Raw genomic sequence first — 15,342 nt, 5'->3', positions numbered from 1 at the left:
CATCCGAGCCAGGGATTTGAATTCATGAGGCATCACTAAGCACCGTGTTGCCATCTATATTCATCTGTTATTAGTTATTTCATGTAATGAATGGTCTGTTAGCTTAGCTAAAGCCATAGGTTTAAAGTCAATGTTTTTTTCCTGAACCTGTTGCAGGATTTTAAAGGGACTGGGTATACAAACACCAGCCCACCACAGGGCACACTGACTCACATACTCAGCCTTGTTCATACTGGACGAGTGTGCAGTTCCAGTCTTCAGGATGTATGTGTGAGGAAGCAGGTACAACTGAAACAGTGGTTAAGCAAGGCCTACTGCTGTGTGCACACACACACACACACACTCGGCGACAAAGCAGTTACAACATAAGAGTTTCCAAACTGAAATATATCAATAAAATATTAACTCAGTGGAAATGTCAATGCTGAGTGCAGCTTTTACTTTGCCTTTAGAAGACAAGAGTTGTCAGACACATTATACTCTTGGGCCAAGTGTGCAGCATTTTCATTAGATATGAGTGACATTGAGCAACTTGTCTATTTTTCTTGCAACTTCCTGATTTTGTTTATTTTTAAATACCGAAAAAAAAGCCCACAGAATCATTTCTGTTTTAAAGTGTGGCAGAGCATTTAGAAAGCTAGCTTTGAATCTCAACAGTCATTCCTGCCCTGCTTTTTTAACAAATTATAACAACTTGGTCGCATCTTGCTGTTTCATATGCAATCATTTTGACTCCCTCCTCCCCAGTCTGTATTATTTTTTTGTTATGTTTACTTAATACAATGAAAAGTCACAGGTTCTCTGAAATAAGAGACCCATTCTAGGTGCACCCAGGAAGCCATCCTCATATATGCATACTGTATATGAGCAGCTGCACCCACCATGGGCCCAGTAGGTAACTTTAAAGTAGAACTATCCAACTTTAAAAAATGGTGCTTCTTAATGTGTACCCTCCAGAGACAAATTAAATTATGTAATTTATTTCAGTGCTCAAAATTTAGGAAATGGCACTGTCCTTATACAGCAACTCATTTTAAAAAAACACATTCACACCCCGCAAGGTTATCCCAGGGTCAATAGTTTTTGCTTCAAAGTAGTCTTGTGTCCCTTCTTGACAAAGTGGTGTATATATGCAAAATTTTGTAGGATGTGGAATTATATAAAGAACACACACACATTAAGGTTTATGTATAAGATATATATATATATATATATATATATATATATATATATATATATATATATATATAAAGAAGAAAACACAGGTATTAGGGTGCTTTTTATTCTTCTTTTTACGAATGAATTACACCTGATGGTCAACCAAACCCTTCTTTATAAAGACAAATATTATGTTCATGGTGGCGCAGTGGGTAGCGCTGCTGCCTTGCAGTAAGGAGACCCAGGTTCCCTTCCCAGGTCCTCCCTGCATGGAGTTTGCATGTTCTCCCTGTGACTGCATGGGTTTCCTCTGGGTACTCTGGTTTCCTCCCACGGTCCAAAGACATGCAAGTTAGGTGCATTGGCCATCCTAAATTGTGATTTGTGTGCATGCCCTGTGGTAGGCTGGCACCCTGCCTGGGGTTTGTTTCCTGCCTTGCAGTCTGTGTTGGCTGGGATTGGCTCCAGCAGACCCCCGTGACCCTGTAGTTAGGAAATAGCGGGTTGGATAATGGATGGATGGATTATGTTCATTGTAGACTTCATCCAGACTGCATACATCTTTGGTGAAAAATGTAACGTAACATTCTTGAATCTTCTGAAATCAAATCAGGGTTACAAGGTGTCAGCCCTGCCGAGGACATCACTCCATCACAGAGTCTTCTCACACACACAGGCCAATTATCCTAGTGCAGGCATCTTAGGCGATGTGAAAAGACAGCTTATGTCAACCTGGGGAGAACATGAAAACTCCACACGGGGCTGCGATTCAAACACACAATGCTGAATCTGTGAAACGGCAGCGCAAACCATTGTGCTAACATTCCTCCACCAGTAAGCTTAAGGTTTTAACAAATTTATTTTATCTCTTTGTGTATTTATTATTTTCACTGGCAGTTTAAGATTTACTAGCATATTACTGCATAGCGTCAACTTTGATTTAGCATTGTGCTTCAAAATGTCAAGGCTAATGCACATTAGTTAACATTATAAAAACTATTTTTTTTACACAATTATCAAATTATCATGTAAGACAAGAGATATTTAAAAAAAAAGACTGAACAGTACCAAGTATGTGAATACTTTTACACCTCTATATATTGTTAAAATTGGGTGTAACAATCAGGCAGAGCAGCTGACTGAACACAGCCCCAAACAACAGCAGTGCTGTCACTCTGTCTCTGCCAAATGCTTGCATTGACTTTGTGTGGGCAAATGACAAACTTTAAACAAACAAGGGAGGTCACGTTCATATATCCTGCTTTTTCCATTACCCATCCCCAATTCCTGCTTTGCACAGTCCAAAGTAAATAATACTCAAAGATATGGTTTTCTTTGTTTTAACTACAGTACATATCCCGTGTGAGTATTTTAAGTGCATATGTCTGTTCTAAAACACATTAATTAAACAAAACAAAAGAGAGTAGCAGAGTGTGGCAATCGAAAAGTACATGCACGGTGTGTGCGTGTGCATGTGTATGTGTGTGTGTGCAAAACTTGCAGATTTGAAGACAGTAGTCTGAAAAATGTTAAATCCATGCATTAACAAACCAACTCAGTCCAAACGTACTTGATAGATAGATAGATAGATAGATAGATAGATAGATAGATAGATAGATAGATAGATAGATAGATAGGTTGCGCTCCTACTCGACTACAGGTTGGCTCGTTCTCACCGGCGGCGCACGGGATTCGGGAGGGTAGCACTCACCTTTTCTCCACAGCATCGATGCCCTTGAGCAGCAGTAGGAGCTCTAGTGTGTCCCCATCTTTCTCGTCAGGGTCCAGATCTGCATCTTGTTCACGTTCTTGTCGACTGGACAGCAATAGGTGGTGGCTGGTCACGCACAGGGTCCCCTTGACAGGAGGGCGGAAGGGCCGGCTCAGGACCACGTTGTCCACATAGCTTGTTTTGATGTGCTCAGAAAACTCCATGTTTCGTTACAGTGGCGTTTACGACATCGGATATTTAGAGCTCCGGATCTAACGCCAGACGTATGAATCCGTCTGCCGAACCATATTGGTAAGTCCACCCTGTAAAACAACAACAGTCAACAGCCCCTGTGGCCACCTGAGCTGAGAGAGCGCAGTTAAAGAATGAAGCGGTAAACTGCGCAGAAGAGGCGCTGCCAGCCAATCGTCTCTCGCGAATCAAGCAAAGGCGAGATCTTTCGCTTTCTTGTGTGGTCAGAAAGTAGGAAGTGAATAAGTCGATAAAGAAACTCACTGAAATACTGAGGAACACACCTCCTAGACCCCACGGGAGTAGACTCGGAGGACTTTCCAAAACATGCACGATTCACTTCCTTTTGGACGGGTGAGTGTGTAATAAAAACGTCTGACATCTCCGAGAAAAATAACGGGTAAATGATTTTATGATTTGTAAGTAACATGCGCTTACCCAAAGCACTGCATTTATGTCTCTTCTGGTATTATTGGCGATTTCCAGTCACCACGTACTGCATACAGAGACAGTCTGTCATTATATCCAACACCATAATGTGCCAGAATTGTCCAAGAGAAAAAAGGCTGCTGGTTTTTATTTCCGGCGATGGCATTATTGGGTGCTAATCTGAATTCTTGTGGGATTCATTTTAGAACTTAGTTTTTTACCCATTTTTTTCTTCATCATCCAACTGCAAATTACCAATATAACGGTTTTTTCAAAAATGGGAATTTACCTTCATCCTCTTAATAGTGAATTCACTGCTGTGCTAAGGCGAATTGGCATTGCTAAAGTAGCCCTAGTGCGTGTGTGCATGTGTGTGTCAGTGTTCAACCTGCACTAGACTGGTGCCCAGTCCAAGTATTGTTCATGCCTTTCCCCTGATGACTGCTGGGATTGGCTCCAGCTGCCCTGCGACCCTGATCAGGATAAAGAGGGTTTAGAAAATAGATGGGTGGATAGTTAGATGAATTGGCCCCTGAAATATATGTGATGATGGATGCGTGAAACTCTAAGGTGGTTGACTGCCCATTCTTTCCTAAGCATTTTTGAAAATAATAGCTTCAGAGTTCAGAGCTTCAGAGTAAGCATCCATCCATTTTCTAACCCGCTGAATCCAAACACAGGGTCACGGGGGTCTGCTGGAGCCAATCCCAGGGCACAAGGCAGGACCCAATCCCGGCCAGGGTGCCAACCCACCACAGGACACACACAAACACACACTAGGGCCAATTTAGAATCACCAATCCACCTAACCTGCATGTATTTGGACTGTGGGAGGAAACCCATGCAGACACAGGGAGAACATGCAAACTCCACGCAGGGAGGACCTGGGAAGCGAACCTGGGTCTCCTAACTGCGAGGCAGCAGCACTACCACTGTGCCACCATGCTGCCCTCAGAGTAAGCAATACAATTAAGAGAACAATTAAGGTCCTCAATATGTATTTTCAGTGGATAAGGAAATTAAAAAATGGTAACAGTTCCAGACAGCTGTCTTAACATAATATAACATAACATAACATTCTGAAATCTGCTTAAGTTAATTCAAGGTGGCAGGGGTTGGTGTGGTGCCTGTCCAGGCAACAATGAGCACATGGCAGAAGTGAATTCTGTTGAGGGCACCATTCCATCAAAGGGCATTTACACACACACAGTCACACTCTCACTCCCAAAAGGCATATTTAAAAATTCTTAGGCAACTAAAATGCACAGTTGGATATTTCTGAATTTGATATCAAATTAAACTTAACTATGATTTAAAAAAAATCAATGCTTTTCACTGAAGGTAAACGATTACAAAAATAGCTGGACTGCAAACTACCAATCGTTGTGTCTTCCCAGTATCAGGATTCCGAAATGCAATCTAATTTTGACAACAGCATATAAAGTTGGGATGGCCGAGTAGAGTTTTGAGAATATTTAAGTACTTGTGAAAAAAGGATTTTCATTTCTTCTATTTTGTATAAAGGTCTTTCATCTTTCCTGCATTGTATGGTAAATGTAAGGCTGAGAGTCTTGTGAGTGACAATTCCTAATAGCTGGTATCTAGTATAAAGAACATCACAAGGCCGTCACACAGTGCGTTATGATACTTTATTTGAGGGGTTTGTGAATCTACCCAGAACAACCCACCAGAAAAAAGCAAGGCAGGAAAAATCTCCGCCTCCAAGTGTTCCTCCTTTATCTGCCCTGCTATAGTCGTAAATGAAAATGATAAAAAGTGGCATCAAAATAAAAGTAAAACAATACAGAGTGCTGGCGCCCTGCCCGGGGTTTGTTTTCTGCCTTGTGCCCTGTGTTGGCTGGGATTGGCTCCAGCAGACCCCCGTGACCCTGTAGTTAGGATGTAGTGGATTGGATAATGGATGGATGGATGGATGGATGGATGAACAATACTGTGTGCTCACCTAGTATAGTAAAAGTCATAACTGAAATGATATGCTGCAGAAATTAAACATATTCATTTGGTGTTATCTTGAATTGATAGTGTTTATCCACTGAAAACAATTGAATAATTACTAGTAACAAGGGTGGGATGCTGCCATATTGCCAAGATATGCCCTGGTTTTTTTGACACACTCACTTTGATAAAGTGCCTGTGAGAATTTTATGTACTGTGATATTGTTGTCATATATGATTCATGCAGTTCAAACAATTAAAAGTAAATTAAAAAGACATTATGTACCATACAAATAACAGCAAATACTGACCAACTTGCCTCCTTGTGGAATTTCCACGTGTTCTCCTACAGCCCCAAGATATGTTCTTAGACTGATCAGTGACTCTGAATCTTCTCTGTGTGATTCATATGTGTGTCTGCTTTTAAATACATCCTGCACTTGACTGTTGTCCTTTCCAGCAGTAATCTATACTCTTGAGACAGTCTTTCATTGTCCTCATTCTTGAATTGGTTAAGTTGTTCTTCAGAACAATTGCAATGGAATTGTGTACTCACTTTCAGTTTATTTCTTCATCTTGGATCCATCAAACCCTTAAAAATTAAACCTGACACTCAGTGGCATGTCAACATTACTCATCCCAAACATTTATATATATAATGTTACTTACCCCGTGTACTTTGTAGTGATGGCTGAGAAAACTTTTAATTTCATACTTTCATGCAGACTGGAGAGAAAGAAGAGCTCCACTTTAATGAAGACTTGAAGATCTGCCTGCCATTTATTGGTCAAGAGTCCTGTCTTCACTTCAAAAAGTCACTTTAATTGCATACATTTCCTCTTTGGATGGCTTCTTGGGATACCTGTGCCACTTTTGACCGCATCTGTATGCCAGAAATTCCACTGTTGCTAACGATAAGGATGCCCACTTGGTCTCAGATCCAGAGGTATGTTGGAGTAATGCTTTACAGAATGTTCAAGGAGACATCAGTTGGCCAAGGCCAAATTAAAAAACATAAGCAAAGAAGCAACTCTGTATTTCTTTCTACATAGTGCATGATGTTTGATTTTATTTTAACTGTAAATTATTTGTAAGTGTGCACAACACCCTGCAACACTTTGAAACTGAACCAGAATAAAATGAATTTAGACTAAAATAGGGGCAAAGTGGTTAGAATGGCTGCCAGATGACTGTGCTCAACTCCCAGCTAAATCACTGTCTGGTGGTCGTGTTCTCTCCAAGGTTATTTTCTCTGGATGTTCTGGTTTCTTCATATATGTATACCATGTATGTCTGATTAAATGTGTGTGGGTGTGCGCATGCGTATGTGTGTGTGGGTGTGAGCGACCGTACTCAGTAATGGTCTGCTACACTGACAATGGCTGGGTCTTGTCTTGTACCTGCTGCTGCCATCTTGATCTCTGATTCTCATTACCTTGTACTGCATTCCTTTGTTTTTGACAATGAATGGTTGGATGAATAAAGTGATATAAGAAAGGCAGTAGTTTTAAATAGTTGTACATTCCATATATTGTCTAGAAAAAAAAACTTTTATACTGGATTTATTTATACAATTACGTTCTTGTTTATTGAACAGCATAGAACAGACTGGTGTAATTCTATATATGTAATATTTCTTGTGCTGCAAACATGAAATATATTTTCATTCTTGTGCCAAAACTTTGGCTTGGTTTAGCTCATATTTATCTGATAGGAGTTTCTCCATCTCTGCAGGTGAGTATACTTCTGTTTCTGCTTCTTTGACTTGTGGGGTGCCCAAGGATCTGTCCTTAGACCCATCTTGTTTTCACTGTATATGCTTGCTCTAGCACAAGTGATCAATTCTTTTCATGGTATCTCCCACCATTTTTACGCTGACGATATTTAGCTTTATTGTTCTTTTTAAGGCAAAGGAACTGTACAAGTTGTCTTCCTTTGTCTACTGTTTGAAGGAAGTCAATAATCGGCTACTTGCCAAATACTTAAAGTTAAAAACGCAGAAAATTGAGGTTTTAAGGTTTGCACCTCCAGGTCTGCACCTGCCAATTTCTCAAAAACTTCCGACCATCTCCACCTCTTCTCATGCATCCCTACATAATCTAGGTGTCATAATTAATCAGTCTCTAAGTTTTGTTGCACATGTCAGGTGTCTCAGTCATAGTTGCTTTTTACATTTTAAGAAATGTATCCAAGATCAGATCTGTTGTTACCAGGGCTGAGATGGAAATAAATACTTATCCTTGCTTCCATCTCATCCTATCTTAATTATTGTGTGTCTTTACCTATCTAAACAGAGTTGGTTTGTTTCTACTACAAACTGTCCAAATGTAGCTGCCAGACTTTTAACACGCTCATACAAATGGACCCACATTTCCCCAATTTTACGCTTTCTTCATTGGATCCCAGTGGAATGTAGGATCCAGTTCAAAATTCTGGTTCTTACTTCCAGAGCTCTGCACGGTCAGGCTCCCCAGTATATTACAAACCTCCTCTAACAGTACACCTCAGGCCGTGCTCTTAGATCTGCCCATTTAGATCTCCTTTCAGCTCCAGATTAAAGACACGTGGGGATTGCTCATTTCGAGCAGTTGCTCCAAGGCAGGGGTGTTGAACTCCAGGCCTGGAGGGCCGCAGTAGCTGCAGGTTTTCATTCTAACCCTTTTCATAATCAGTGACCAGTTTTCACTGCTAATTAACTCCTGTTCCCTTCATTTTAATAGCCCTGTCCTTAAGGATTCGGTCCTCTGAATTGATTCCTTCCTTCATTAAATGGCAGCCAAACAGAAATGAGCCATGAAATGAGCCAACAAATGACCAGCTAAATCAGACTCCAACCAGTTTCACAATGAGAAGCAGATTCTTGCTGTTAAATTAAATTAAATTAAATTAAATTAAACTCTTTATTTAATTCCATGGCTTGTTGGTGCTCTCATTCTGCCACAACAGACATTTCCAGAACTGTTGATTTTTCTAAGACCACCCTCACAATGTTTTGGTGAGCTGAGAGATCAGCCTAACTGAGACCTCCATCTTTCTTTATTTTCACATATTTTGGCACATATGGATTCTTGTTTTGTGTCTCGTTATTGTTTGGCTGCTAATTAAGAAGAAGGAAGCAACTAAGGGGCCTGAGTCAAGTTAATTAAAATGAAGGCAAAAGAAGGTAATTAGCAGCAAAAACTGGTCACAAATTAAGAAGATGGTTAGAATGAAAACCTGCAGCCACTGTGGCCCTCCAGGACCAGAGTTTGACACCTGTGCTCCAGGGTTTTCAAAAGCCTTCCTCATTTACTCGCCAGCCTCTGTTCGAGTTGGTCTACGTCTCGCCACGTGTTGGAGTGCACCTTGCCTCCGCTTAGCTAGCGATACCTGTTTGTTAAACAGACATGATCATTTACAGATTGTTAAGGAGTTACGTTTGACATTTTTGAGAGACAGATCAGAGCTTCATGTGTTTTAGAGGGTAGCTGCTAATTGCCAGAGATATTACGGCCATGTGCTTTTCTCCCCATTTGGGGAATGCTTTGCCATCAGAGCTGAACATGATCAGATGCAGTGCCAACGTCTATTGATTTTTAAAGTTTTTCCTGTTTCATTACAATGTGGGGAAAGCCATGGGGTACATCTAGTAATCTATACTAATAAAAGGCAAAGCCTTCACTGACTGACTGACTGACTGACTCACTCACTCATCACTAATTCTCCAACTTCCCGTGTAGGTAGAAGGCTGAAATTTGGCAGGCTCATTCCTTACAGCTTACTTACAAAAGTTAGGCAAGTTTTATTTCAAAATTCTATGCGTAACGGTCATAACTGAATCCTACTTACGTACATATATACGTCCATAGCCTGCTGCTCAGTCACCGTGTGAGGCGGAGTTGGAGAGTTGCGTCCTCCATCAGCACACCTCCCACGTAATTGACTGCCTGCCCATATAAGGCCGTCCGTCGCTCCGGTCTCTTGATTCCCTTCTTTGGCTGCCTGCCTGCCTATATTGAATCCTCCATCCCCACGCCTCTCACGTAATTGACTGCCTGCCCATATAAGGCCATCCTTCGCTGCGGTGTCTTCATTCCTTTCCTTGCTTCGCCAAGGAAGCAGCCTTTTTATTTAATCCATGGGTTCTCCGCTGTTTTATTGTTCGTTTATTACGATTGTTATAGTTATTGTGTAGGTATTCTAAACTTATTTTACTGTTCAGGTTCCCATTTCCTTTATTTAATCCCCAGCTTCTCCGCTGTTTTATTGTTCGTTTATTACGATTATAGTTATTTCTTGATTCCCTTCTTTGGCTGACTGCCTGCCCATATACTGTAAGGCTGTCCTTCGCTACGGTCTCTTCATTCCTTTCCTTGGTTTGCCACGGAAGCAGCCTTTTTATTTAATCTACAGCTTCTCCGCTATTTTATTGTTCGTTTATTACGATCATTATAGTTATTGTGTAGGTATTTTAGACTTAGTTTACTGTTCAGGTACCTATTTCCTTTATTTAATCCGCGCCTTCTCCGCTGTTTTATTGTTCGTTTATTACGATTATAGTTATTTCTTGATTCCCTTCTTTGGCTGACTGTATGCCCATATAAGGCCATCCTTCGCTGCGGTCTCTTCATTCCCTTCCTTGGTTCGCCACGGAAGCTGCTTTTTTATTTAATCCATGGCTTCTCCTCTGTTTTATTGTTCGTTTATTATGATTATAATAGTTATTGTGTAGGTATTTTAGACTTAGTTTACTGGTCAGGTACTCATTTCCTTTATTGTTCCAACCGTACCTCCATTAACATGTCTATCGAGGTGATAACTAAAGAACTATCACTTACCGAGTGGTTTCCATGCCCGGAGATGGCACCTGCCTTTTCCATTCTCTTTGTTACATATTGCACGGACATATCAGGCTCACTTTTGATATCCGGAGGAACATTGTGTCTTATGTATTGAATGACTGGGACAGGTTCAAGGTGTGGACTGATGACGGTACAGGAGATAATTATATTAAACAGGAGCATTATAAGACTGATATGCTTAAGCCCTTCACCTATGCTTCTGCATGTGAGTTGATGGCTGCCGCTGAATTGTTCAGTTGTCACTTTCAAGTGTACTGAAATGGCCAAATATTTTACACCTTTGGAGAACCGTCAATGCCTCTTAAACATCTTAGATTCACAGGTGACGATTTGAGTAGTGGACTCTTTGATGTTTATGAATGTTTCAACTCTCAAAAGCTGACGTCGTGGTACATTTTCTGATGCAGCGAGACGGAAGTTCATAGAGACGCTGTCGCTAACTACTCGCAAGCAAATCCACAAGTTCATAGAGATGCTGTCGCTAAATACTCGCAAGCAAATCCACAAGTTCATAGAGACGCTGTCGCTAAATACTTGGAGGCAAATCCACAAGTTAATAGAGCTTCTGTTTCTAGGTACAATCCCAATAATGAAAAGCAGCTCATACAAAAACAACAGATTTGGCTCAAAAAAGCCGATTGTGGATTTGCGTACGACCCAAACATACATCATGAATCTGACATAACTGTACACATTGGATCCATGAATGTTCACTGTGACTATTGTCAAGCTCATAAGTGGAAATGCGAGTATCCTGGTTTGTGCTGTAACGGTGGTAAAGTCTCTCTCAGTACTTTATGTAAGCTTCCTGACCTTCTTGAGGGCCTATTAAATGGCGAACATCCTCAAAGTGAGCATTTCTTGAACAACATTTGAAAGTACAACAGCGCATTTCAAATGATGTCATTTGGTGCTATCCAAATCGTTGAGGGAAATTTTATGCCTTCATTTAAAGTTCAGGGACAAGTGTATCACTTGATTGGCAGTCTTTACCTATGCCGACTGAGGAACATAAATATTTGCAAATTTATTTCGTCGGGGACGATGAAAAGGAAGCACAAATGCACTGCGCTAATGTTTCTGGAGTTAACATACCCCTGGTAAAGCAATTACAAAAAATGCTGCATGATTGTAACACTTACATCCAGGACTTCCACTCCGCAATGGACAGTATTTCAAATGAAGACAAAGACTTCAAAGAAGTCATTCACGCCGACAAAAAAACATTACATGCACACAAAGGCAGATTTAATTAACCCACAGTTCGTCAAGTTGGTGTTGTCATCGTTGGGCAAACGTTCGACAATGGGGATATTGTCTTGAAAACCAGAGACAATAAACTGCAACGCATTAAGGAAACCCACAGATCCTATTATGCCCTTCAATATCCCCTCATGCTCTGCTATGGTGAAGATGGCTATTCTGTGTCTATTCCTCAAGTTCATGCTGCCAGTAAGTTACCTATGAAGAAAACCATCTCTGCAGCAAACTTCTATTCATACCGGCTTATGATTAGACAACATCATGATAATACTATCCTTTTCTTCCGAACTTTATTAAATCAGTTTTTAGTTGATATGTACACAAAAATTGAATCTGAAAGACTAAATTATATCAGACTAAATCAGAAAAAACTACAAGCTGAAAATTACATTCACTTAAAAGATGCAATTGACAAAAACGATTTAATAGAACTTGGTCAAGCTGTGATATTACCATCGTCCTTCACTGGAGGACCTCGCCATATGCATGAGTGTACACAAGACGCAATAACATATGTACGTCATTATGGCCGCCCTGACTTATTCATCACATTTACTTGCAATCCTAAATGGACTGACATCACTGAAGTTCTCCTTCCATGTCAAAAACCTCATGATCGCCACGACCTTATCAGTCATGTATTTCATCTCATGATTCGCAAAATGATAGACTTGCTCATGAAGAGTAATATTTTCGGCTGTACAAATTGCTACATGTACACCATAGAGTGGCAAAAGCGAAGTATTCCCCATGCACACATTCTGTTGTGGCTAAAGAATAGGATTAAACCAGCTGTCATCGATCAAGTCATCCTTGCGGAAATTCCTGATCGACAGATTGACCCTGCCCTCCACAAAATAGTAAAATCCACCATGATTCACGGCCCATGTAGACCTCATAATATCAACTCACCCTGCATGATCAACAGAATATGCAGTAAGAAGTACCCGCATCCGTTCATCTCAGAAACTCAGACTGGAGAAGATGGTTACCCTCAGTACCGCCGGCGTGCACCTGCTGATGAAGGTCATACAATTAACATCAAAGGAGTAGATATCGACAACAGATGGGTGGTCCCTTATAGTCCTGTGCTGTCCCACTTCTTCAATGCTCACATCAATGTCGAATTTTACAATTCAGTAAAATTGATCAAATACATCTTCAAATATGTTAACAAGGGAAGTGACCTGGCAGTATTTACAATGCAAAATTAAAATGACGAAGTATCTCAGAACAGTTGATGGTGTCCTACATCCGACCTATAAGTCGGCCTGCAGGGCACTCGGTTTTTTACATGACGATATCAACTGGGACGAGACTCTACCTCAGGGGTGGGCAAAGTCATTCCTGGAGGGCCGCAGTGGCTGCAGGTTTTTGTTCCAACCCAGTTGCTTAATTAAAAAAAAATCCTTGTCAATTATTTAATTTCAGGGCTCTTTAGTGCTTTAACTCTGCTATGTCAGGTCATTCTCATATCCTAGATATTTTTTCCTTTCTAGTAATTCTGAGTAATTCTCAGTCATTCACTTTTATCTCTTCATTTTCTTTGCAAGTATTTAATTAAACCAAATAGTGCATGATAAACACATGCAGGTGTAAATGGAAACAAGCTTAATGGAGAAATGCTGAATTTCTTTTGTCATTTGCAGCTGATTGCTAATAAGGGGTGATTAAAAACCAAGACTACAGCTGTTTAAGACTAAAATAAGCAGTAAGGGTGCAAAATCGAAACGAGTGAGACAACGAAAATGAAGCAGAAGTGTTACTTGAGCAATAAGGGCTTCTTTGTGAAGCAACTGGGTTTGTACAAAAACCTGCAGCCACTGCAGCCCTCCAGGAATGACTTTGCCCACCCATGCTCTACAGGAAGCTGCTCTGTCTCGCTCACCTCAAAAGATCTGTGAACTGTTTGCTGTCATGCTGGTGTTCTGCCAAATGGAAAACCCCTTAAACCTATGGGAAAAACATAAACACAGCATAGCAGAAGATGTTAGGAGACAGACTGAAAGAGATTATATACGAACAGAAGTCCACCAGTGGTTACATTTGATCTATAACAAGTGTCTACAGTTGCTTGAAAACTACGTAATTGCTATTAGGAAGTCAATCTCTTCATCATTACAGTTTGCTTTCACCTTTCAGAGAACTGGCACAACTTACGTCAAATCCCGAGTACTTGAAAGAGACATCTTACAACACCTTGCAATTGGCCAATATAGTCACAAATAACAAGCTGTTGCTAAATAGTGACCAAAAGTCAGTTTATGAGCAAGTCATGAGCAGCGTTGTCTCGGCCACTGGCACAGTGTTCTTCCTTGATGCTCCAGGAGGAACTGGTAAGATATTCCTAATAAGCCTTCTCCTTGCGAAAATCCGAGCAAAACGTAACATTGCCATAGCTGTGGCTTCTTCTGGCATTGCTGCAACTCTTCTTGAGGGTGGCAGAACTGCTCATTCAGCTTTCAAGCTGCCTCTGAACCTCAACCATACTGAATCCCCCATGTGTAACATATCAAAGCAGAGCAACATGGCTGAAGTGCTGCGACATTGTCAGGGATAAATGCACTATGGCACACAGAGGAGGTGTTGAGGCTTTAGACAGGACCCTCCAAAACTTCTGAAACACCAACAAACTTATGGGAAGCTTGACAGTGTTGCTGGCTGGAGACTTCTGCCAAACCCTACCAGTCGTGACCAGAGGAACACGCGCTGATGAAGTTAAAGCATCTCTGAAGTCTTCATACCTATGGCCACAAATCAATGTTGTTACTTTAAGAATAAACATGAGAGTTCATTTGAAAGGTGACAAAAAAGCCGGGGAATTCTCTGCTCTTCTGATGAGTATAGGTAATGGCACCTTCATACAAGAAAATCGTAAAATAAATATTCCTACAAATCTCTGTCTCATTGTGAATACCTTACAAAGCCTTCTTCACAATGTTTACCCCAATCTACGAAATCTCCACCAAAACGATGCGTCATGGTTGAGGGAGAGAGCTATCCTGACACCAAAAAAATGACATGACTATGACTATAAACCACATTTTACTTCAAGAACTACCTTCACAACCGAAAACATATCAGTCTGTTGATTCAGTTGTAGAAGTGAAAGACGCGGTACACTATGCGGTAGAGTTTCTCAATACTCTAAATCCTAAAGGGACTCCTGAGCATAATCTCATTTTGAAGGTTGAGGCACCAATAATGTTACTGAGAAACTTACAGCCACCAAAACTTTGTAACGGCACGAGACTTCAGGTCACATGTCTGCAAAACAACCTAATTGAGGAAACTATTTTTACTGGCAGTGGCTCAGGTGAGAGAGTTTTTATTCCTTGCATCCCCGTTATACCATCTAGTCTCCCATTTCAATTCAAACGTCTTCAATTTCCAGTAAGGCTCTGCTTCGTAATGACAATTAATAAGTCTCAGGGACAAACCCTACAAAAGGTTGGCATTGATTTGAGACAGGATTGCTTTTCACATGGCCAACTGTATGTTGCATGCTCAAGAGTAAGCTCAGCGCACAGCTTGGTCATATTACAACCGGAGGGCCGAACTGACAATGTGGTATACAAAGAGATCCTTAACAAATCATTTTTTGTATATTTTCTCTCAGTTTAAAAATGTTTACTTTTTTTCTTAATAAAAATTTTAAGGTAGTATTTCGCTGCTGCGAAGCACGGGTATTTTGCTAGTATAATATAATTATGTGTGTCACTTGTATCCAGT

General features: G+C 40.7%; 1 protein-coding gene and 1 long non-coding RNA gene across 4 annotated transcripts in view; one reads left to right on the top strand and one right to left on the bottom strand.

The window, feature by feature from the left end:
• zgc:154055 (uncharacterized protein LOC556036 homolog) overlaps window positions 1-3,324 on the bottom strand; it is a 61,509-nt gene extending 58,185 nt beyond the window's left edge. For both annotated transcript variants that reach the window (XM_039740773.1, XM_039740774.1), the window contains exon 1: window positions 2,870-3,324. In XM_039740773.1, coding sequence (XP_039596707.1) covers window positions 2,870-3,093 — 224 coding nt within the window. In that variant the 5' untranslated portion in view covers window positions 3,094-3,324. The remainder of the gene's footprint in view (window positions 1-2,869) is intronic.
• Window positions 3,325-3,351: 27 nt separating this feature from the next.
• Window positions 3,352-15,342, top strand: part of LOC120518155 — a 30,829-nt gene continuing 18,838 nt past the window's right edge. For both annotated transcript variants that reach the window (XR_005631186.1, XR_005631187.1), the window contains exons 1-2: window positions 3,352-3,475; window positions 6,232-6,452. This is a non-coding gene — a long non-coding RNA (uncharacterized LOC120518155). The remainder of the gene's footprint in view (window positions 3,476-6,231; window positions 6,453-15,342) is intronic.

Source organism: Polypterus senegalus, chromosome 17 (genome assembly GCF_016835505.1).
Source record: "Polypterus senegalus isolate Bchr_013 chromosome 17, ASM1683550v1, whole genome shotgun sequence".
Classification (NCBI taxonomy): Eukaryota; Metazoa; Chordata; class Cladistia; order Polypteriformes; family Polypteridae; genus Polypterus; species Polypterus senegalus.
Note: the sequence above shows the minus strand (reverse complement) of the source record. Positions and strands in the feature narration are given on the sequence as shown.